General features: G+C 33.8%; 1 protein-coding gene and 1 long non-coding RNA gene across 51 annotated transcripts in view; both read right to left on the minus strand.

Moving 5' to 3' along the window:
- Window positions 1-25,177, minus strand: part of RIMS2 (regulating synaptic membrane exocytosis 2) — a 445,153-nt gene that overhangs the window by 127,525 nt on the left and 292,451 nt on the right. For 41 of the 50 annotated variants that reach the window (XM_071421429.1, XM_071421423.1, XM_071421444.1 and 38 more), the window contains 2 exons: window positions 5,083-5,262; window positions 3,858-3,967 (listed from right to left, as the gene is read on the minus strand). In XM_071421429.1, the coding sequence (XP_071277530.1) occupies window positions 3,858-3,967; window positions 5,083-5,262 (290 nt within the window). Of the gene's footprint in view, window positions 1-3,011; window positions 3,045-3,857; window positions 3,968-5,082; window positions 5,263-25,177 lie in introns of all 50 variants that reach the window. The other 9 variants (XM_071421431.1, XM_071421438.1, XM_071421427.1 and 6 more) reach the window with 3 other exon arrangements.
- Window positions 12,604-18,946, minus strand: LOC139587296 (uncharacterized). The gene is made up of 3 exons (XR_011678365.1): window positions 18,669-18,946; window positions 14,959-15,024; window positions 12,604-12,666 (listed from the first exon to the last, which is right to left on the minus strand). It is a non-coding gene; the product is annotated as an uncharacterized lncRNA (long non-coding RNA).

The following is a 25,177-nucleotide window of genomic DNA, read 5'->3' on the forward strand; positions in this document are numbered from 1 at the left end:
AATACTTTCTACAAATGTTCATTTCAGCAAGATATTTCTATCTCTCATGTAATTAAAAAATATACAAGCAAAAGTTTAGCTGAAAAAAAAGTCTTCTGGCATTTCAGTAGTGAAAATTTGTTAAGTGGTCCCAGACATCTTTTCAGAACTATTTTCAAGCCACATAACATGAAAATATACCAAAGTAATAAAATCTAAAGCAAAACCCAAACTGCCTAGATGCTAAGCTATAGCCTGGGTAGACAAGGCAATGACATGCATTTCAGAAATACCCAGTTATTCTTCTCAACAGGCAAAACTGATACTGCAATAAACACAGCAGTGGCAACCTAAGGAATTAGCAAAAAAATCATAACCATAAAAGGCTGTAAATGCAATATAACTAAGGATAGTGTATGTTCTACTGAGCATGTGGGACACTGATTAAAATGTTTGGACCGGTACACCACAGATAGGTGTGGTCCTTCTTAGCTACTCCCAGGTAGCTTTCTTGAAAGCAAACAGTTTGGGTTATTTTGAAATAAAGTATTCAAGAGGAACCTTCATGTCCTGGAGCAAAAACTTGCAACCACATAATACAGCTCATGGAACTAAAGCTAACCCAAATCAATGTTTTTTACTTCTGATCCTAACTTGGAAAGCAGTTACCCAAAGGGTTGGGTTTTTCCCTGTAGATTCCTTCCCTTCCATTTCTAGTCACAGCCATAAGCATACCATATTCCACATTCTAGTGAATGCTGCCCTGCAACAAAAAAATATCTCCAGCAGCAAATTACTCCCTTCTTTCTACTTGAGTTCTGGCATTTGTACAACATTTAAAGAAAAGGTATGCAGATACAACCGTGTAAGAAATACTAATTATTCAAATGTATGCAAGCTAAATGAGCCCACAGAAGGAGTCTGCTACAGATAAGTTTTTCCTACTTTCTTTTTCTCTTTTACAAAGCTAGGATGACTCCCAATTCATCATTGCCTATAAGGTACCTTTAACTAACTCTTTTCATCAGTTTGATTTTAATTTTATCTAGTCAACAATAAAATCTTGATTTCAAAATACAGAAAGTTTAACCTTCCCAGCACGTTCCCCTGCAATATAGAAACACCTTTCTCATTTGAGTCAAGTATGTGTTCTGCAAGACAGAAAGGAGTGACAACTCCGTGACAACATTTTTAGATATGGTCATATAGCCTCCCCAACCACATACAAAAGTTTTGATTCACTGAGGCTTAAAAAAGGCATTAAAACTTACTCAAATATCTACAAAACTTGCAGGTTTACTTGGTGCTATATTTGCTAAATATTAACATAAGTTCCTTCTATTATAGTCAGTGTTTCCAATTCTACTAAATTTCAGTTTTTGTAACTAGTACTTCATTTGCCTAAAATAACTTTCTGTAAAATTCAATTCTCCACAGTAAAAAGACTGCTATTAATCTTAATTATTTCTGCCACTGAACAAAGTTAGGTAATCTGCTGTTCTTGCAGAAGACTATCCTTTTTAAAGAAAATTATTACTGCCTTTAAAGAAAATTATTAGAAAATCCTAGAGAAGGACAGGAAAATCCTCAAAGAAAAACTCTATTGGTATTAGAATATGAGCTCTTAATTCATGACAGAAAATTACATAGAATGCTCTATGAAAGCTGTAGCTCTGGATTAGGTTTTAAAGAGTGTTTACCATCTTTGTACGTGTAAGTTCAATATGAAATGTATCTTGTTATTGTATCTCGATGATACTTATGATGCTTTGGTTGTATATTAGAACATCAGAGTCTGTGGATCTGACAATTTTCCATAACCCAGATTTTCCAAAAGACTACTTTTTTGAAAAGACAAAGTAAAAGGAAAATATTACTCAGTTTTTGAGTAAAAAGAGATTTCCTCAAGTCCCAGCAATACTTACCAGAGGAAACAATTCTAGAATTCCTATAAAAAATAGTTATTTTATTGTATTTATTACATTTCTCTCTATAGAACCTATGACATAAATGATAAATAAGACTTTTACCCTCTCTAATCAAACACAGCAAAAGTACAGCACTTCACAATTGCTGCTCTGAGGAGCTCACAGTCTAAATAGATATACTAAGCAAAGAGCAGGGAAGAGTGGTAAAACATAAAAGCATATACGGCAATGACAGGAAACATCATGTGATTAGATGTGATTATTTTCTGGAATATCTAAACTCTATTTCATATAAGCAATTCACAACACATAAGGTGACAAAGAAATTAATTTAATAAGAGTAATGATCCGAGAAAACAAGAGTTTTCTTTTCATGAAGTTTTGTTTCCAAAATGGAAATAAATATTGTAAACATTGGAAATACTAAATTAAAAAGTCTGATGAGACAAACACAGTAATACTACATAAAGACCCTCAGTGGTACAACCAAGGACTGCAATTGATATCTTGTGGCGTGCTATTAAGCAAATTAAATTGTTTTAATACTGTAAAATATAAGGGGATTTTATTTTAAGCAAAAATGTTTTAACTTTTTGAAAGACTACCTCAATTGAATATTTTTTCCCATAATATTTGCAAATTACCTACTAATTCAACAAATGTATCACACTACAAAATATTTGGAATAAAAACATTCTGATTAAATGAATGGCTAGCATAAAACATGTCAAATATCCTCCAATGCTTATATAGAAACATGTGCCTGAATATCTGCTAATCTGGGAAAGGTACATACATAACTGCTGAAATGCTTTTATTTGCCATAGGGTAAATTCTAGGTTTTTAAAAATGGGTACTTGTCTAGGTACTTTTCTAATGACAATCATAATTAGATAGCATTATTTATATTGTCTTTTTTTCATGCAGAATCCTGTAGAATTTATGAGCCACAGGGCTAAAAATAAACACTAACTCATTATGACAATAATTCTGACTATGTCTGTGCAATCAAGTAACATCAATTGCAGCTGGGTTTGTTTTTCCCTATACAGCCTCTGAAAAAAGGCTTCCAGGTGAAAAACAAGCCCTTCTTTATGTACAGACCTTCATAAGACTCTATCTCCTTGTCTCCATTGTCTACAGAAAGTCACAAAAACAAAACAAACAAAAACAAAAAACAAAAAAAAGGAACCAAAGCACAGGGGTTAAAAACAACAGAATTTTTTAAAAGATACAATATACATGTTAAGAAGGATCAAAAAAAAGGAGTGTATATGTCCATTTAGACTGATTTTGCACAGCACACCTAGTTACTAAAAACAGAAGTGTGAAAATGTATTTGCTGTCAATAATGTATTTATATACTTTGTTTCTAAACATTTCAGAAAATATCTCCATCAACCAGTGCTTTTAATAGACATTAAAGATAAGCACAATTACAGTACCAGTAAAACATGAATCATGAAATATCTGACATTTCTTATTTTAAAAATCATTACCTGTCTTCTTGCTCTTCCTGTTTCAAGATGCAGAGGTTTTATATCAGCATTCTGTAATACACTCCATGTGAGCCCACAAATTATCAACTAGGTTCCTGACTCCCAAAAGAGCCAGAATTTTGTCGCTAGACAATACACTAAAGATCACTTCCTGTGCCTGTTGAAGTCAATGACCAAACACCTACTGACTTCAAAAGGAATAGGATCATGCTAATAGTCCACCTTGTTTTGTGTGCATTATACTGCTAATTATTCATGTCAGCCAAGAGTATCGTAGATGTTAAAACATAACAGAAGAAAACAGTAGAAAATGCAATACCATTACCAAATCCCAACTCTGTACACAAAAAATCAAGAGATTTCAACTGTAATGGCAAAAGAAAAATAATGAATACCATCAACCTTCGTGAGCAATTGGGCAATGTCATTAGGAAGAAAACCATCCACTTACTTCTCTCCAACGTCCCCTTTGGTGGGAGCTGCGGTAGCTGCCTGCCCCTTCGCCCTACTACTGGAGTACTTGATGGGCTTGTCTGGACAGACCCAGTTCGAGGATGTGACCTATGAGACACATATCAAAACAAACCACAGCCATTAAACGACCAAGTCATTCTTAAATATCGTCAAGAACTGATCATGTAACTAAGTAGACTTTACATCACTTGGGACCCTTGCAGTACCAGAGGGAAACTATTATCCCTATTCAGAAAAAGACCTGATTAAAAAGAGAAATCTCTCCATTAAAAGGAAGCCAAATTGAGGCTGAGGATGCTTCCATAAGGTACTTTTTTACACAGTCAAGCCAGAAAATGTGTTGTGTGCATATTCATGTGCATATGGATATAATAGCCACATACACATAAATTTATTCACAAGTCAAATTCAATTATCTTTACTCAGCTGGTATTTTTTTAAATTACCTTTGAGTTGCAGTGAGATTACATGAATTTTTCTAAACAGAGTAATGAACTGAGGAAAGACAATGATATTTGACCCAATTTTCACTGGGGATTTGATGATACTAACTCTAACTTTCAGAAAACAAAATAATGTATTCTGCAGTTCTAAAATACAGAAAGGCTTTCCTGAACATGATCTAGACCAGAATGTGCTCATCTTTTTATTGTATTATGTTTGTTTAAGCTAAGACTAATGTATAGAAATCCTCAAAATATCAATAAGGGGTACTCAAACAGGAACAGTACAGACTATGGCACAGTAAAATGTAGTCAGAGAAAATGGTGGTTAAAATGATAAATAATAGACAAAGTTAGTACAGTGCATCTAAAGAAACTTTTTTTTTAAAAAAATAGTTTCATTTGATGTTATGATGATTGTTCCATAAGCAATGTCTGATGAACACAAATAATTTCTCATTCTGTAAGAGAAGAATATGATAGTTATGAGGTGCTTTATGTGGAAACCATCCAGGATTCCTGACAAATGAGAAATCATAAACAAACGTAGTTAAATACTGTTAGCAAGCAATTTGCAATGGTAGTCACACCATTATATCCAGAGTAGAATATAAATAGTGTGTTCACACTGAAAGGGTTAGTATCTATTGCTGCTAGTGATCGGCTAAGGATGAGGCGATACCAATCAGCTACTGGGAAAATAAAATGGTGAGCTGGTGGGGCAGAAGGGGTTTAGTCCGATTGATTTGTCTGTTTCACCTCGGTAAGGCAGGTGAAGGAGGGGCAGATCTTCCAGTCATTAATGAAGGCATCGACCTGATGAGGTTTGAGTCAGGACGCTCTGTGGATCGGGAGCGGGAGTTGGTCCGCTCTAGCACAGGACGTTGCTCTGTTGATCTGGATCTTTGATATGGCTGTCTATCTGCTGCTTCACAATTCCTGTAACGTTAGTCAAAAAGCAGCTCAGTTGAACTTTAGCTTTTCTATTAGTTATAAAATATGCTGCATGATACTGGTTTGGAGCAAATCATTTTATTACATACATTTTTAGGGGGAATAAATTTTCTGAGATAACTTCTTGATAACATATAGTTTGTTTACACGTATGATTTGACTTGCTCCATACTCTTGATAAATGGGCTGAAATGTTTCCAATGTCTCAGTAATGACTATCCATGCAATAGTCTGTTTCCTGACAATTTCTGGATTAAAATATTGTTATTTTGTCTATTAATGTATCAACCTGTGAAAAAAGAGTAGCTGACATAATCTTAAGTCTCAATAAAGCTAAGAACTCATTAATAGTGCAGTTTAATTGTGCATTTTTTTCTCAAATGAATAGGTTTTTACGTATTTCTTCGAGATTTCATTCTCTCTAGAGGTAGCACTCTTGTTTGTAGGAAAGTCCACAATCTGGATGTTATAATTACCATGTAGCACTGTTAACTATTATTAGACTTGGGGATGTCTGTCTATAGGCTAGTCAATAAGTGATAGATTCATATGTGGTGCTGAGACTGTAACCAGGTGAAAATCTATATCATTAGTACTTACAGAGGTTCCAACAACAAGAAAAAAATTGGTTTGTAATTCAAAAATTCTTTTAACCCACAGCCTATGGAACTGTACCAAAACAGCAGTGGAAAGAGTTATTGTTGGAGATGTAATGGGAAGAAATTAGACTGAGTAAAAGAGATTTTTTTGATCAAGCAGTGATATCTTCTACTATCTCAGGCTATTAATCAGGTCATTACTTTCAGAAATTAATCAAGCCCCACCTTTTTTCCCAATGTAATTGGTCTGTTTTCAAAGAGTAATATTTGTTAGCAATATCCTGAAATACATTAAATCAACGCAATTTAAAAAGTAAAATCCATAGCCTAATGGAGCTATTTGTTAAAACCACACTCCTCCCAGCTCTCCTTGAGTAACTGAACAGATACAGAATACAAATGGGGAATGTGTACCCTTCAGGACTTTTCCTTGAGCGAAGTCATGCATTTTACAATGAAGTCAGTTAATACAATGAGTGGCTTGATGGTGATTAAGAGTAACAAGGAGTCAAATTTTAATTAGTATCAAAAGGAGAGAGACATACCACAGCCTTATTATGAAGACTTTTATGTTAGTAACAGCATTTTATTTCTAAAAGCATTGAAAAAGAGTATAGTGGCTGACTTTGCCGAATGTGTTTATAAAATATTCATTTAAAACAGTCTTTTCAGGCCTTCCATGAGGTCATAATTGCACTCCTAGCACATACAAAGGGCTTGCCACAGACAGATTCAGAACAATACCATACATCATGAACCTACATCTATAAGCTCCTAACAAGCAAACACACCACAGTAACACATAAATGGTAATTATAAGCTGAGGCACTAAAGATTGTAGGAAAAGTACAATGAGCCTGGCACAAAACCACAACAAAATTACCTCACTTCTTCTTCTATCAGTTCTGTTTCTGAATAGGAAGCTTCATCAGCAAAAACATCCACTGTCTCGCTTCTTTAACATTGTTGATAGACAGAGAAACACAACCTTAGCTTTGATATGAATGCTGTTTAGTTTAAGTGACAGTTTAAGTGAGGTTTCTGTGTTATGGAAGGTGAGAAAAATGTCACCCATCTTCATGATGCCAAGAAATGAACATAGAATACATTCTTTGACTATAGGAATAAATTCCAAGAAAAAATATTCAACAAAATTACAAATAATTATATCCAGGTCTTGAAAAACCCACCCTTATCATGTTTATCCACATATTTAAGAATATTAATGAGCCTTCTGAGACTCTCTCCTTCCAACAGCCAGTAGGACACACAGAGGAACAGGTGAGTGGCAGCCACATGCTTCTCATAAAGACTTCATGAGAAGTTAAGGCTTCCATTTGTTACTCTTAAGGCCTCATTCTCTTTAGCTCTATAGGTATAAAAAATAGTTTTTAGGATATTAGGGGTCTGACCTATTGCCTGATTAGAAGGAAAGTAGGCATTCTTACCATTGGGATCAATACTAATGGCTTAATGGGCAGATTTTGTGCTCTGCAGAACATCATGGAGCAACTGCAGCTAAACAGATAAGGCCTCAAAAATGTCACACTCAGTAGCTAATACACTGTTTGCCACAATCTCCAGTGGGCATTTCCTTCAAGTGCAAAAACAACCAGGAGTTCCCCGAAGTGAAGGAGAGGGTGGATTTTGCCAGTAAACCTTTGAAGCTGAGGCAATGCTGTTTTGTAGACTGAAGGATTTGAAGACTGAGTCCTGAAGCCAAACTGATTATCACCCTCAGGTTCCAGGTGTCAGGCTGCAATCCTCCCAATAAGCACTACAGCAAATGGAGGGCTATGTCAAGGGGACAATCTTCCACTTGAAAGCTTCACTTTGTGGTTTTGCATCATACGCATATAAAGAGCAATTCAAAAAATAGTTTTACTCTCTTCATCCTCACTTATTCTTTTATCCTTTTAACAGTAAACACATGTACTACATCATCCCAGTCTTCAACAATGGTCCCTTTTACAGAAAAACTATCTGATAACCTGCTTGTGCAGGGAAACCCCTTCCTTACCAATTATGCTTGAATATCAAAATCCAGCCATACTTATGGGAGGAAGTTAAATTAAAAATGGAAGTTTCTAAATCTTCAGATATCATTCTTAAAGACTTAGGCTTACAAATTATCTAGATGAAACTTTCTTCTTTTCTCATTAGAAACCATATCATGTGAATTACTGATTTTTGAAGAGGGAAATATGGTAGTCTTAGTTAAACTATTCAACATCCATATAATATTTTAATGTCCACTAGCACTGTTTACCTTTGCTAAAAGACTTTCATTATGAAAATACAGTTAATGAAACATCAAATAATGACCTCCTCCATCTAATTCTACCTATTTTAGCACCCTTCTATTTTTGCTAGGGAAGACAGGCATGGTAGATGGCTAATTTCCATGCCAAAGTCTACAAGACTTGTAAGCATAACAGTCCCTTACTCTGAGGAAAAGGTACAGCAGTGTTTGCTTCTAAACCAAGCAAGCCAATCCCTATGAGACTGTTTGAGCTCTCTGTAAGTCACTACACAGAAAGCTCTGTAAGTATTCACGGTTTAACTTCTTGTTCCAAACCCATCAAGTATTAGAAATAGAATCTAGTATCATTTAGGTACCACTGTAAACTTTAGTTGCTGTAGTACCTAACCAAAGGTGCTCACAGATTTTATATTTTATATTCTGATTTATCTCCATTTATATATATATATATATATATATATATATATATATATATATATATATATATATATATATGCATATATATATACTTCAAATTTCAAATGTGAACTCTTTTTCCCAAAGCAGTAAATAACTTTCCAATTTTTAATTTTTCAGATTTGTTACTTTTCTTCACAAATAAAAAAGAATTTTCAACAAATTACTATAGTCATTTATCTAAACTTATGGATAGAGAAAGCTTTATAAAAGATTAACATTTTCCAACAGTAAGCAATTGTAACAGCTTACATAACAAATAGACTATTTTTCCCCCCCCAAAATTACTGAAAACCATTTATTTAAAAGCCCATCTTAAATTTTTTTTACTCTGTAAAAATAATGAGGTTATGTCAATCACCATTTTAGCATTAGGTTTTTCTTGTAACAAAAAACTGAAGAAATAAAAATAGAATTGCTGTAGGATTACAGTACACTACAATTCAGCTCCTAGTGTATTTTTTTCATCTATAAACACTGAACAGAACAAGAAAAATACAACCACACACTTTCTAAGTACCATAATTTCAAACTCCAGCTAATATACAATGGCAATACCTGTCAGTGTCTGTGGATGGCTGCTGGATTTCAATCCTTGGACATGTTATTCTTCTACTATCTATAGGAACTTTGCTGTTTAGTCACAGACACAAGATCCTCTGTTAGCATAACATAGATAGGCATGTCTAAAAACAAATGATATTTCTAATACCAAAAAAAACTTAAATTTGAGTCATAAATATTGCAGTGGAAAATGGGAAGTAGTACACTGTCCAATCTCTAGAAAAACTGGTGACAGGATATCTCAGCAAGTAACTAACTCATCTGTACTCATAAAGGAAAACTCATCTATACTCATAAAGGAGCTTAATATAAAATCATGTGCTGCTATAGTTTTTAAAGGACAAGAATGTAAAGCTTTTAGGTACTCTGGTTTAAAAAAAGGTAAAGAAAGATATTTTGGTTGCTGTAATATTCTGTAATGTTTTTTATATATGTTATATATATATATATACACACATATGTATACACATATATATATGCATCCATACACTGATATGATCTGGTCACATGCATTAATACCCTGTGGTATATGGGATAACTACCAGTATATCCCCATGCCAGTGACAGTCATGATTAAATCGCAACATGACAGAGTCTGAACTATTCTGCTAACTCAGCAGACAAAGCAGGGAACTCTGCCATGATCCCAGGCACGTTGTGCTCCACACTCCTGGGTTCTGCTGCAGCCACAGAAAATTGCTCCCAGCTTGCTCAGGTATCTGGACCTGATGCTGCGGTCACTTCATGACCATGCTAACACATGGCATGGTACAATTATAAAAATGCTTAAGGAAAGCATATATATCTACGCCCATGGAGATTTACTCTCCAAAATATGTGTCATCATTGATATATTTGCTGAGGAATAGCAAAGTCATGCTTCACAGAGAGTTAGAGGAGACAATGTTTTTTCCAACACAAACTATTTTATGATTCTTCTGATGCAGAAGAATCATAAAATAGTTTGTGTTGGAAAAAACAAACTTTAGAGAGCTTTATACTAGGTATTACAATCAAATATAAATAAACCAAATAAGTAACGTAAATCCTTGGAATACTGAAATTATATGCATTTTATGTCATTTTTATCTGCAAAAAAGTTGTAGAGTGTTTTTACTTTATTGCTTCTGGTACTTGCAATATATCTTTTGACTTATATAGCCAGCTGCCTTATATAATATCTTGTATTTTGACAACTTCTTCTAACTTTCAACATCCTTTAACACAGACACTCAACTGACACATGTAAAAGAATCACCCTGCAGGAATAAGCATCTCTATGTTCATGAGATGACTCACTGAAGATCATGATAAAGCTGATTAGGATTCAAAAGCTGCGAATTCAAAATTCTCAAAGATGAGAGCTGAAAACCTCTCCTCTCTTTCACCCCAGCTCAGTTTTATAACTGAATCTACTGCAGTGATTCTCTCTAGATAATAATCTAAACTTCCATTAAAGTACTGGAAATATTCCAAAATATAACACTTTCAGCTTTATATTATAAACATATTCCACAGTTTTTCCCATTTCAGAACACAACATTTCACCCACTCAACTTGAATATTATACCACGATGCATGAGCAAAACCAGGAACATGCCTGGGTTTTAATTAATATGTCTCATGACTGAAATATAGTGGTACATAAGACAATGCATAGAGGATCTTGAGAGGGGAGCAATGAAAAAGAAGAATTTTCTAGTAGAGCTTGAGTATTCAAATGTAGTTCAGCAGAGCACCTAGACTAATCAATTGAAGTAGTTCAGGCTTAAAACTAAGCATGAAACTTAAATATGCCTTTTAAAAGTGCAGTACTAAATGCAAAATATGAAAAGTACTTGGTTCTTGATGGATTTTGTGAGATTTTTTCTCTCAGATCTTAAATATAACTTTATTTCTATATGCCACATACACATAGTTGCCTTTTTTTCAGTGGCATTTTCAAACACCAATAATATGGCAGATGTTTAAATAGTAAATTACCACAAGAGTTGTAACTATGAAGTTACTGCATATATATACTGCAGCTACCTATTTACCTTCTTCTTAACTTTTGGCAACAGATCTGCAATTCTGACCTCTCTGATAACAAGGGTTTTGTCCCTTGATGAGACCAGGATTTCAATCAGATCATTCAAACAGGAGCAGGTATGTAAGGCTTTATCATCTTTAGAGTTCTTAAATTATGAATGAACAAAATAGCATTCAGTTTTTGTTAAAGGCATTCTCTAAATCCATTGACCTGTACAGAATCTGATCCATTTCAGCAGTCTTTACTCTAACGAAGTGTTTTCTATGCCTTATGTTTTATGTAAAAGTCATAATGGTTCACAACAAATTATTTTATCTTTTTTTCTTTTTGCCAAACATTTTAGGAGCTAAATTTAAATGGAGAAAGAGAGTAGTAACTAATAAGTTTCTTTTTCATGCTAAAAAACTATTTTTAGATATTTACCCCTGATATTTACCTATGTTAGCATCATCTACTCAGCATAAAAAGTAAGAAAAGAGAAGACAACTATTTCATGTGATTATCGAAAGCAAAAGCTTTAGTTACACCAAGCACTTTCCAAACTCCTTTAAATGCTGTTCATTTTCAGTTTGTTTATGTAGTTTCCAGGATGAAGTAATAAGTATGGCCTTTGCTGTGCACTTAAAAATGAAGAGCCAAGGAACAGTGGCACTGTGGTTCAAAAAGCTAGAGAATATATATGGTCTCAAGTCTCTGCAACTGCACTAATGTTTAGCCAAAAGACCTTCACAGATCTCTCCTGTCTAAAGAGGAGAAAAGTCCACATTAGAATATTGATTAATTAAATCTGGGTTCTAATTTCAATTTAACTGTGTCTCATGTTCTCTGTTCATATTCAAAAGGAAGTAAAAAAAAAAAAGAAAATTCTTGCAAGAGCAATAATAAAATGAGGGAGAAGCAGTAAAGTCAACGAACTAAAAGCAAGGAAAATTTGTGTGCTTTCTTGATCAGAAGCCAGCCACCACTGGGAAGAGCTACAGATTCTAAGGCACACAGCACTTTGCATGGGTTATGCATCAATCACAAAGGAAGATAGGTTAGACAGATAGAACTGGGATTATTTCTAAAAGTAAAAATGTATTAGGTTTCAAAGGCACCTTCCCCAGCCCTGCAGATGTAGGCAGGTATCACTAAAAAGTTGCTTTTCATCAAAGCAGCCCTGAACAGTGAGAACATGTTTTAAAAATAGTTCAAACATAATTAATGTTCTTTTTCTATTTGTAACTGAATAAAACAGTTTAATCTTGGAAAAAAGACTAGAACATAAGTGCCTTAGTTCTGAGTCAAGAAAGAAAGACATCAAGAAAAAGACATTTACTAGGAATAAATTTGGTACAACTATAAATGAACTCATATTATAAAGATCCAAAATACATTTTAGTTTTATCTGTAACACTACACTCTTTACTTACCCATATTTTTCAGCTGAACCATTGACTATATCATCTGCCCATGAACTTGCACCATTGTACCACCTTACAATGCAGTCAAAATAAAAGAAGTGTTATTAAAAAATTATGTATTACTATTACTATTAGCACTCTAATTCATGTGACATGACCACTTCTCAACAAAATAGGAAGATTTCCAAATGTTTTCAAATAATTTTGTACATTTCATATTTTGTTTCAGGTATGAAGAAAACCAACTTTTTCAAAACCAAACACCAAGAAAATCATAGGGCTTTTTTTTTCCTTATATAACTATAATATTTTATCTCTAGTCTTTTCAGCAGTTAAGCCATAAACTTCAGTTACATAAAGACTAATTGATCTCTTGTCTTTGCGCACATAAATGTCTTCATGTTTTCAATGGCCATTGAACTTGTGGAATAATAAAAATTAATTGTGGAGACAAAACATTAACAAAAATAACATAATATACATTAAGAGTTTAAAATATTGCTTTTAACTTCAAATACATGACCTTGCCAGTTGTAATCTTTTTTTCTGTTTGATAGGGTAGATGATTTCTCACAGGTATGTAAGAAGCAGAAAAAAATTTGCTTCAATGATCAAACAATGAAAACTAATTAAATTTTATAGTGGTATTGTTCTTCCAAGTACTGAATATGGGGTGCCCAAGCATTTGCAGCAGCACTTCAGCACATCAGTTGAAGAAAACATAAAACACATATAGAAGTATTTTATCTTAAGAGAAAACATAGAGAAAAGAAATAATGCGACAAAAAAGGTTGCTTTAAGAAATCAGGGGATAAACTTCTTATGTGCCACTACTCCAATATATCAAAAATTAAAAGTAGATAAAAATCATGCACCATTTGGTTAGGGAGTTTCAACTAAATCTCTGGAGTTTTATACTTTCAGGATCTCCCTAGGGTAAAGCCAGGGAACTCTTATGTTGTCTGTATTCAATGATTTCCACATGACAATGAGTAAGAAGACAGGGATTATCAGCAAATATCAAGACACCATTATATGATCAATTTGCTTGTCTGCCTTTTCTCCAAACTTCACATGGTGCAGAATCTGAGCATTTGCAGTATGTTTACAAACTTAATAACCCCACATCTCCTGGATATTATGTTGAGGGAAGACCATATGGGGTGCAATATATGTGAATGTCAATCAGCTGCCCTTGTTTATTCTCTGTCCAATTGGATGGTATGGGGAGCAACTTTTTTTTTTTTTTTCTTCATGGTTTATAGCCAGATCAATGGCTGGATGAAAGTCACTTCAGTTAAATCTACTTGAGTTTTAGACTTAATCACATATAAATTAGAACAATGCTGGAGTATGACAGGTACATCTTTATACTCTGCCTGATAATCCATATCCTGAAAACTAAAGCCAGTCTCTCCAGTTAGCCAGTATTTTAAATAAGAGTTTTTGATAAAACTACTACATTGCAGACACCATAAATACATAAATATGGGTTTAAAATTGCAGTGCACTTTATTTTTTCTTAAATATGACTGTATTTATTTATAGCAATCAAATAAAAACAAAATTTCTCGCTATTTGTTAGGAAAAGATCCCTGCTTTAACTGTTCTCATAACATAGACAAAAATCAGACATTTAAAGAGGGAGAGGAACATTGATTTCCTCTTTTCTTCACATTTCCTTCTCTTTTGGCCTAGCTCTTTAAACACGAACAGCTGTTATCAAATAACTATTGCCAGAGACACTCCAAAACTTTTCAGATTACATGTCAGATTTTAGTGATATTATTCTCGTTGTGATACATTATACACATAACAAAATTTAGGAAGAACAACAGTACTTTGATTCCTAGCATGGTAAACACTCAAAACCAATTTGAAAGCATTTGGGTAGTCCTTTTTTAAGTCAATGTGGGCAGTAACATGCTAAAAATTGAGCACCATCTTAGGGTACTCAGGTTATTGAAGGAATGAAATTGAGGACTGTAAATTGCCCTTGAACCACTTCTGGTGACAGAAAAGGTTAGCCATTAGAATTATGGTGCAGTTAAGTTTAGAAAAACCCTTCAGTTGTACCTAAGCTCCTCTGTACTATTCAGTTTTCCTCCCACATCTAATGAATAAAAATTTTTTCAAGCTAAGAATTATGCTTAAAAAAATCCTAAAGTCAAATTAATGGAGGGCTAAAAAGAAAATGAGGTACTTAAAACTATGGAGATTAGTTGTTCTGTATTTAGAGAAATATGGCATAAAGTGCACTGTAAATTTAAATATCATTAGTCTAGGTCAATTAGAATTTTAGACTATGCTTCATAAAAATTTATTACTCAACTCTATCTATTTTTACTATATAAATTAAAATACCTTTCAGGAGTATAGGCTGTGTCATCATAATATGAATTAGGCACTCTTCTCTCCTGCCTAGTCCTCCTGAATGTGGAATAAATAGCACAGATATTTCAGACATTTTAGAGGGTGCTTTTTTCATTATGTATTCCCTTACTGTATTATTAAGATGTGATGAAGATGGAGCTAATTTATCTTCAATTCAGCTATATACTCTGAACATATATTTTCATATATATATATATATATATATACGTATATATATGAAATTTAAAATCCTGCTTTCAAATTCAATTCAGAAATATGTAACAACTTACTGAGAACAATTGATCAATGCACATATATTTCATGGAAGTAAAAAGTTATATTGACAGAAAACTGGTACTTGAACAACAGAGAATGTTCAACAAAAGAAGGATTTTGATGTTAGAAAATGTCTGCTGGGTAAAATAAAAGTCAGGAAAGAAAATGGAAGCAAAATCTAATTTCCTTAAGTGAAACAACAGAAATTCTGCCTGAAAGAAACCTCACATCCTGCACAAAACATACACAAACCAGCTTTTATGGACCTACAAATGCTAAACTCAAAGGCTAAGTGGAAAAAATAAATTGGACAGTGTGGTGCTCTTGCTGATTAAGCTGTGCTCTTAGGTTGGGAAGCTGAGAAAGAATTTCATTTCAGTGAGGTTTTCAGCATAATTTTATTTGGAATGAACTGCTAATATTTTTTAAACACAAGAAAAAGGTTAAGAACAAGAACCTTGAGAACATTACTTTGTTTTTGAGATCATTGGTGCATCAGACAATTTAAAATGTTACTGTCCAATTATGAATTAGTCCATATAACTCTGCAGGATTCTGAGCTGGGGGATACAGATGCAGTGTAAGTAAAGCTCAGCATGTCCAGCCATGATGCCTTGTGTACCTGCACTGTGAGTAGCTGCAGCAGGGTGAATTGAGCCCAGCTGGTGCTACCATGCTGACTGGAACTTTGAACAGCCAAGGGACCTTGGGGTGTGGCACAGAGCAGCAGGATGCTCTTGGCAAGACCGCAGGTCCTAAGGGCTCTGAAGTCACTGAAGATGCACAGGTGCTTATTGCCTTTCTTAGGCATAGGCTGGAGTAAATATCTTGTCTATGCTGCTGTTCCTTTTGGGAGGGAAACAGTTGGACTTCTTCAAAAGGGGGGAGCTATCAGAAAAAAAAAATTATAACCTAAGAATGACCTCAGAAATTAAGGGTTTTGATAATGTTAATGTGTCCTAGAACTAATGAACTGAAGTCTGTCATATCAGATAAACAGTGACTGACACAAACTTCAGCAGAGAAAAGACAAAAGAGAACCAAGTAGTCACTCTGTGGGAAAAAAAAAAAGGAAAAAATGCTAGAAGAGACCACAAGAGTTAATGGAGTGGCTGTGAATGACTACAAGATAAGCAATAAAAGGAGCCATGAATAACAAAGGCAATTTTGACTAATATGTTTATATCATTTATTTGCCTGCAGGACACAGACACTGATGGATTCAGAGTGACATGAGATAAAAAACTCTCTGTCCCAGATGAGAGACTCTTTCCTGAATGCTGAACTGTACAGAGCAATATTTGCTATTTTGGTGAATAGTGGAAACTGGAAAGTTGATTCATATGCATGATAAAGTGAAAGTAAAAGACAGGAAGAAATGTAGTTGCTTGATATCAACAAGACATTGATTAAGAAGATGGAACAAAGAAGACAGGAAAAACACCTTGGCCTACAAAATAATGTATTTTAGAGCAACCACTGAACTGGGAAAGCTGTAAAGATAAAAGAGGAAACACTGTTTAAAAGTAATTGTTCATATAATTACAATGAAATTGTGAAATAGAAAATTACTTAGTGTTTTTCAATGTCTAAGGAGAAACTGGATAATGATTATGCTATAAATTGTTCTTCCATTGCTGTTAGAGTACAGGAAGACAAAAAAGATGAAAAGTCCAGGAACTAGAATTGTGGCTTTGAGGTATTGAGAGGAGCTCATATCTGGCAGGATGACTCAAGTAACTTGAACACTAATGTTACCCTCAGGCAGCTTGGATTCCAGAGGATCATAGAATCCAGGATCAGTTCCTAGGCCCAAGGAATCTTGAGATACTGTTCTAACAGTGAGCTAGAAATATTCCACTTCATGTCGGATTTTCATTTCTGATCCAGGCAGAATTAGCTTTAATAACCTTCAGTTCCATAAAGCCTTGGAAAAGATTTTCCCACTGCTTAAATCCTAGCTTTTTCATCTTTATGAAGTACTGTAACTTTTGTTCTTTAGTTTCATTGACTTTATTTTTGAGAGAATAATTTCAGAAACAAAGATTGAAATTAACAAGTCAAGAACCTCAAAGTAAAACAATTTGAGAATAGCTCCAAATTTCACTAATATCTGAACAGTCACAGACATAACCAGTAATCTGAAACAGGTTCAGAGAAACTAGTGCAAATCAGAGTATATTTCTAAGGCAAAAAAAAGTGTATAAGAATTAATTATTGAAATAGCATACAGATGAGCACACTTCATCATGCATTTTAAGAAAACAAAAAATCCTCTCCTTATTGAAGTTTTTACATGTGGACAGAAATATTTATACATTTCCTTTATACTAGGTTTCATGTAAAACAGCATCATTTCAAAACAAATGCTTGACTGAGTTCTAAATGTCAAAATTTTTAATATACCATAGTTTTGGAGAATTTTAAAAAAGGAATATTTCTTTCAAAGGATTTTTCAGATCCTTTTTTTGTTTCTGCACACAAAAGTAATTTCACATTCACTTAAATATATGGTGACATATGATCTGAATACAGAGCAAGGATTAATGAACTTCTCAGACTCATATCCAGAGGGCAGCCATGAAGTTAATATATAAAGAGTTCTTTACTTGCTTTGGAAATTTTTTATATGGCCCCTCTTTTAAAGCAACACCTCTATCAACCATTGTATCTGATCTGAAGTCACCACTTCCTCTTTACTGGCTCACAGCTTTCAGTTTGATATTCTTATTTCTATTTACACACAGCTATGTAAACTTTTTTGGTTTGCAACAATTTTGAAAATATCTTAATTACTGTACTTGAGCAGCATAACTTAAAAGCCACTGTATTTCAAGTGGCAAGTTATTTCACAGAAATTGTCATGGGCTCAAATTCTCGCTCCATATATTTCATGTGTAAATAGGAACTACGATGTTCTGCAATCACACACAGGTATTGTGAGTGTGTACAAGTATTCCTAAATCACAGAATATATGTTTATACAAATATAAACAACATAAGCTTACATAAGCATACACTTTTCACTCTATTTTTCAGTTAAGCAAAGTATAAGACTTCAGCAGACACTCTTTCTGTGTACTTTAAAGTAGATAGGCTTTTCCTTGTTATTTCAAAGAGAATAATAAATACTACAAGTGCTCTGGAAAATTCCAGCAAAAATAAGGGTTATAAAAGACACAGATATGTAATATCCCTATAATCTATGTAAAGCTGGCTTCTGCAAAGCTATTTGGTACCTCTTGGGATTTACCCATGGCCCCAAGTAGTCAGTTTTAAGATGCATACATAATCATCAAGTACTATAAAAATATATTTACTGCATGTGTTTATCTCTTAAAACACAGATCACATTCCCAGTTTGTAAATCAAACATGGCAGCGTCAGCGTGGCAGAGCTAATGGCACACTCCACATCAGTTATACCTCTCAAGATCATAGTAAGCACCCTCAGAATAGGTACGGCACATCGTACGGGAGCGGAGCAATCTGATTGCATCTTCACAAAATAGAGGATACATTGTGTGATCCTGGCTGCCAAAACAGAATGGGTGAACACAATGAAAAGCAACAAAAAGATGAAACAAGGACAAAACAATATGAAAAGCAAGCAATGTCAGCAATAGAACAAAACACTGGAACAGAACATGACTGGAACTTTGGTGAACTTTGAAAACTACTTTTAAAAATTTAATTATATTGGCTCACAGCTACAAGAGCTACTAGACTGAGAAAGGTATCACTCTCCAGTTTTATCATAACCTTTAGCACAGCCACTCATATATGGTTTTATGCATACTAAAGTCACAGTATTAGCAGGTATTAGTGTTTGCTAGTTTAAATTATTTTCTTTATGTATTCTCTAAAAGACGTCAGAGTGATGTAAATAAAGCATTATCTTTGAGGACCATCAATTACAGACTATTGGAAGTGATAAAATATTCAAGTGAAGCACAGGAAGAATTACCCAGTGCACACTATATTAACAAATCTAAGGATGATACTAACTCAACTTCTAAGTTTTCTACCACTATACACAGACAAATAAAACCAGAAGGGAACATGTAGGTACAAGAAATACATGCATTACCCACACATAGTCACACAGAGGAAAACATATACCTGACATCCCTGTAATGGTGATCTGAGGACTGGGTGTACCGGGAACGAGGTAAAGTAACATAATGACTGAGGTGATGCCAGAAAGAAAAATACAGATATGAGACAATAAGATGGAGAAGGAATGATACACAACACAAAACAGAAAACATTATAATCATAACATTATGGTTTAAGAACACTGGACTTATTAACAAAATAATATGATATATGGTTCTAAACATAAATTATCTAGATGATTCACATATTTATTCTGAGAAGCCAGTGGGAGATTATGGATCAAGAAGATAGCTAAAATTTGGGATTTTCTACAGTATTTCAATTATTTTTCTTCCTAATTGAAATACTGTAGAAAAAATAAATACATTTTACTGTAGTAAAATGCATAAATCTCTGAAAGCAAATCAGAAGTTGGATTGCTTATTTCCTTTTTTGAAGGCAGTCATAACTTTAGTATGAATAATATCTTTGAAAGAGATTTACCTAATCTGTCTGAAAGGCTACCACCATTTTGAAATCTGTCCCCACGCAGCTCCAGAGCTTTCACATTTCCACATGTGAGTTCTCCTAATACTGATCATATTGTGATAAAAGGTGAACTTAGATCAAAATGTTTAATTATTTAAATAAATAATGAAGAGATGTAACCTCAGTACCAGAATATGCAAAAAAAACCCAAACAAATGCAATTCAAATAATAAAAGTAAGTTATTTATATTTTGTTTGTATTATGAAACAATGTCAAAATTTATATATTTTAAATATATTGGTTACTCTAAATATTCTCCAATTAGCAAAAATAAAAGAAAGTAATTTTACTTTTACTACAAATATAAGCACGCAGTACAGGGAAAAGGGTTTGGAAAAGAGAGGGGTTTACCAATAACAAGGAGTTTGTGACTACAGTTTCCATGAAGATGGGATATTTCAAAGGGAAGTCTAATCACAACTGCCCACATTGGAAGTGTAAACTGACTTCACAAGAAACATGGAAAACCTCACCCTTCATTTTTATTTCTCATATCTTAAAATTTGCTTATGATTACTGTTTTCCCAGTAATCAAACACACTGTTACCAGTAGGCATATTACATATATTTATTATATTTACCTCTTTTGCATGAGGATAAAATGCAGCATCACCCACATTAAAATATTCCTTACATTATGTCAATTATATATAGTATGAGATGTCTTTGTGTTCACTTCTTGTCAAATAAATGCAAAAGAGTTTCCACTATAAACAACAAACTTAAATCCCTGATTATGCAATTTAAACTTTGCAGTTTGTTACAAGAATGAGGATCTGTAAACAATTCAACAGGGCCCAATTTAACATGGTATAGTTAAAATTTGAAGAAGAACTAATAATTATTAAAATAGTCACAGAGTTTACACTGCAAGCTGTGAAAAAGTATGAATGTTTCTAAAGTAATGTAAAGACCTAAGTATCAAAAGCAGTCTACCCATAACTGCCTGTCAGTCAGCATGTTGTCAAGAAACATTAAAAAAAATTCACCATGATCTTAAAATATTCTTTGGAATATATGCACACCCACAGGAAGAACAATCAAATAAAAATCTAGGAGTCTACCCCCAGGAGCTAAATGTAGGATGATGGCAAACAACTGCATACCAGGTTATTCTCTCCACTACATGGATACATTGCCAGGCTATGCCCACATCAATATGCCTTTAAATTATACAGGTGCAACCCTGGAATTAACATCTCAAAACTCTTGCTCTACTATTAATAAGCAATGAAGTGTTTCCAGCTGGTAGATGACATTTTAATTTTAACAATTCACTTTATCGTTCCAGTGAACTGCTGACAAGTTTTCCTGGTAGTTTTTGAAAAATATATGACATAAATAAATGCAATATATTTAACCATTATTTAAAAACAAACATCTTAAACAAAACTAGGACTTTAGGCAGAACATGTGCTGCAGAACATGAGTGTGCACAGAAATGCACATGCTATTTGCAAGTAGATTACTCACGGCCCATAAGAAGGAACGCCCCAGACTGTTCACTTCACTGATTTGGACATGAATGAGACACCATCAGTTCATGTTCTGCTTAGGATTTCAGTCCTAATAGCTTTTCATATCTCCACCAAACTATGTTGATTGCCCAATTTCTGGTATTGAGTTTTGATTTAATACTTCTAGAAACTCAGAACTCCAGTGTCCTTACCAAGTTCTGGGAATTTTTCTTGGGAATTTCTGGTAGGAAGTTCAATCTTTTCCCTTTTTTTTTTTTTTTTTTTCATTCTGTTCAGGATTTCAGAATCAGTATGATAGCATTTAGATGGCTTTTAGAGACAACCACTTATGCAATTTGATATGCAATAACTTGCAACAAGTTTAAAATAAGCTTCTTCATCACCCAGAACTTTGCCTATCTGTATATAGGAGTGGGGTTAGCTTGAGCTTATACTTGACCTGACCCTCTGGAATTACTTTCTATTCATACTTTTCCTTTTTTCTCAGAGCCCATGTTAACCATGCTATTTAACTTGACAGAATCATAGAATCACTATCAAAGATCATAAAACACAACCCTTGACCAAATACAATAAGCCCACTAAACTATATTGTAAAGTGCCACTTCTACTCATTTTTTGGACACTTCCAGAAATGGTGACTCAACCATTTCCCTGGAGAGTGTGTTCTAATGCATAGACTCTCCTCTCTTTCAGTGAAAAAATATTTCTTAATATCCAGCCTGATTCAACATGCAGAGCAAAATGCTTCAATGTCATTTTTCTTCTGAGCATCCAGCCAATACCATACTAGTTGATTTTTACCATTAAATACATTACTATACATTTTTATCATTTTATATATTTAGGTTCAAATAAATTCCTTTTGCTTTTATAAATATGTTAGCAACACCAAAAATGCCCATGACTTATTCTCAATGTCCAAAACTGAAACATACATCATATTTATTTGGCTAATCCCCAGTACAAACTGCTTAAAATCATAAAGTAAATGTATTATAATGTAGTAAAAACATTAAGCTTTTCATTGCCTAAGTGCAAAAGAACTCCAGTAATGTTCCAGATCTCCATCTCAACTAAATATATCATTTGAGCTGTCAATAAAAATCATTACCCTATATGCACATATACACGGGAATGCTCAGAAGACAATGGAGACATGGACAAAATTTAGATCTGTCAGATTTTAATATGACAAAAAACCTCCAGGATACCTTTTTTTCTTTTTTTTTTTTTTGTGACATTGATTTAGATTTCTAGCCTCTTATTACACATTCTTTACTTCCTACATTATAGTACCTCATGGTACTAGTATGTAAAATGATGGCATGGCAAAATGAGCCTAACCCACATCCTAACAGACTTATGAAATATTACCTATTTTGTTACAGATAGAATAGACAGAAAATTTGCAGCTACAATTCATCATTTTACTTAAAATAATGAAGTTTTTCTAATAAGGCAGCATTATAGGTTTTGCAATATGATCATTATTATACACATCCACACTACCATCTCCCCTTCCACACCATATCAGCTGAAAAGTGATTTCCACTGTTCTGACAAGAAGATTCCAGGTACATAGGTAAACAGGATAGCTTTCCTTTTTCTAAAAGTGAACAGAAAATTAATTAAAAATTTTCTGATATTTCTCACCTATTTGTCCATTTTCTTACAAAATTCAGTGAACCATTAGGGTAAGAAATCAGTGATTCAGCAACTGATTAGATTGCCAAATTGGAAGTACTTAGTATCCAGGATCAGGCTTAGAAAACCAGAAGAGTCTCAGAAGCATGCATGAAAACACTCACACACAGAGTACCTCACTTGAGCCTCATGGAATACCTTTCTGTCCTTCCTATGCAGCAAGGGGAGTTTAACCTGCTCTCCATTGCTTGGGATATTTTGTTTAATAGTGAAGAAGAGGCATTTAGGAGATAATTTATTCCATTCAATTTTCACTCTCTGTGACTAGGTCCTAAAATTTGATTGACATTCCACCTTTACTAATACAGTGGGTAGTAGAGGCCCAAATGTTTTTGTGGAAAGGCTAAAGTGCTGTGCATTATTACACCCTTGTGCTTATTGGAATATCCTTAAATAATTCTGAATACAAAACAAGTCTTTGTGTTCCTTTCTGTTAAAGCCTGCATGAATGAAACTTCAAAGAAATTTCTCTCATCCTATCACTGTTTATCTATTCCCATATTCAACTATTTACAGTGTATTGCAATTAAAGCAATATATTGTATCATTTGCAATAGTATTATCCTCTATTTTCAGTAACACTCCTTTACATTTTTTTCAACTGAAATAACAAATTAAATGTAGGGAAATTATAAAATTCTTTAAATCATTAAAAAATAAATATTTTTTACTGGTATGAACTTGCCTTTAACCAAATACTCCCGAATTTCTCAAGTTACAATTTTCTGAAAACTAGCAACATGATAAAACAGAAATTAGCTTAATCAGACTGCAGAGTAAGAAACAGGTGGTTCTTGGGGTCAACCAGTTGGAAATTTAGGGGGGAAAGAGCCACTGAAAGTGGTAGAAAAGAGAAAGCTGCCATATGAAATTTAGGGTAAGCACTATGGTAAGGAAGGAAGTGAAAAATTGTTCTTGGGATCACACTGACTGTGAGGTTGAGCACAGAATTGTTCAAGGGAAAAGGAGGCAGGAATAATAAAGTGATATGGATTCAGAGAAAAGGCACAGCTCTGTGAGTAGCTTGCTCATTTCAACAATGCAAAGCAACTAAACTAAAACTAATTTTTCCAGGGTCCAGTTATGCCATTCTAAAAGATTATATTCTCCTCTGAATAAAGCAACAGTTAATGTTCTCTGTGGTAGAATGTTTTCCATGCTGCTTCCCAAACACCTGGCAAATCACATCAACAAACTATGTGAACAAAATGTGAAGTCAAGCTCTTAACTCTTAGAAAATGTCAAATGCCATTCAAGAATAAAGCACTGGTTGTGTAATTTCCCCTGCTACATTTCACTGAATACATCAATAGAATAGTTTTATTTAATAATTGGTTTTTTTAAAGAAAAAAACAGATTTTCTTTACTTATAAACATGAACAATTTTTCCACCAATAATGGTATGGGTGCTTTTTGTTACACTGATTCTATAGAAATTTCTGCTAATCTCCTGGAATAGATGAAATCCTAGAAATGTTCCATCTGAATGTAACTGACAATTTAAAGACTTTAGTTGTGAAACAATAGCAATTATCAGCAGAAAATTATCAGCTGACACACATTCAATCAAGATGACTTTAAATAAGAAAATCAGTATCACATTATCACAGTGCTCCCATACTGCCTTTTAAATCATTGCTCCAAAGGTGCAACACTGAAGTCTTTTATCAGAACTGCATTGTTTTTAACACAGGCTTGGGTTTGGGTTTTTGGGGGTTTTTTGGGTTGTTTTGTTTTATTTTGTTTTTTGGGGGTTTTTGTGTGTGTGTGTGTGTGTGTGTGTGTGTGTGCATTTTGTGTATTTTATTCTGAGGAATATATCTATGACTCTTGGTGGTGGGGTTTTTTTAGAAAATTTGACTCAAAGCTTCTTCTTTACCACCTTCCTACCTCGCCATCCCTGCTGGAGATAATCATCCTTCAGCAGACTCATTGAGGTACCAGGTGGGTGGTGCAGATAATTGTGCAATTAAACAGTGATTTGAAAGGAGAAAAAGAACTTAAAGACACACTGCAATTATTGAGAATCAAACCAGTGCAAACATTTTATACCATAGCTATAAGCAAATTTTCAGCAATGCATTTCTTTTACTTTACTGGGT

Source organism: Agelaius tricolor, unplaced genomic scaffold (genome assembly GCF_023055355.1).
Source record: "Agelaius tricolor isolate 1412-34295 unplaced genomic scaffold, bAgeTri1.0.p SCAF_2, whole genome shotgun sequence".
In the NCBI taxonomy this organism is placed as follows: domain Eukaryota; kingdom Metazoa; phylum Chordata; class Aves; order Passeriformes; family Icteridae; genus Agelaius; species Agelaius tricolor.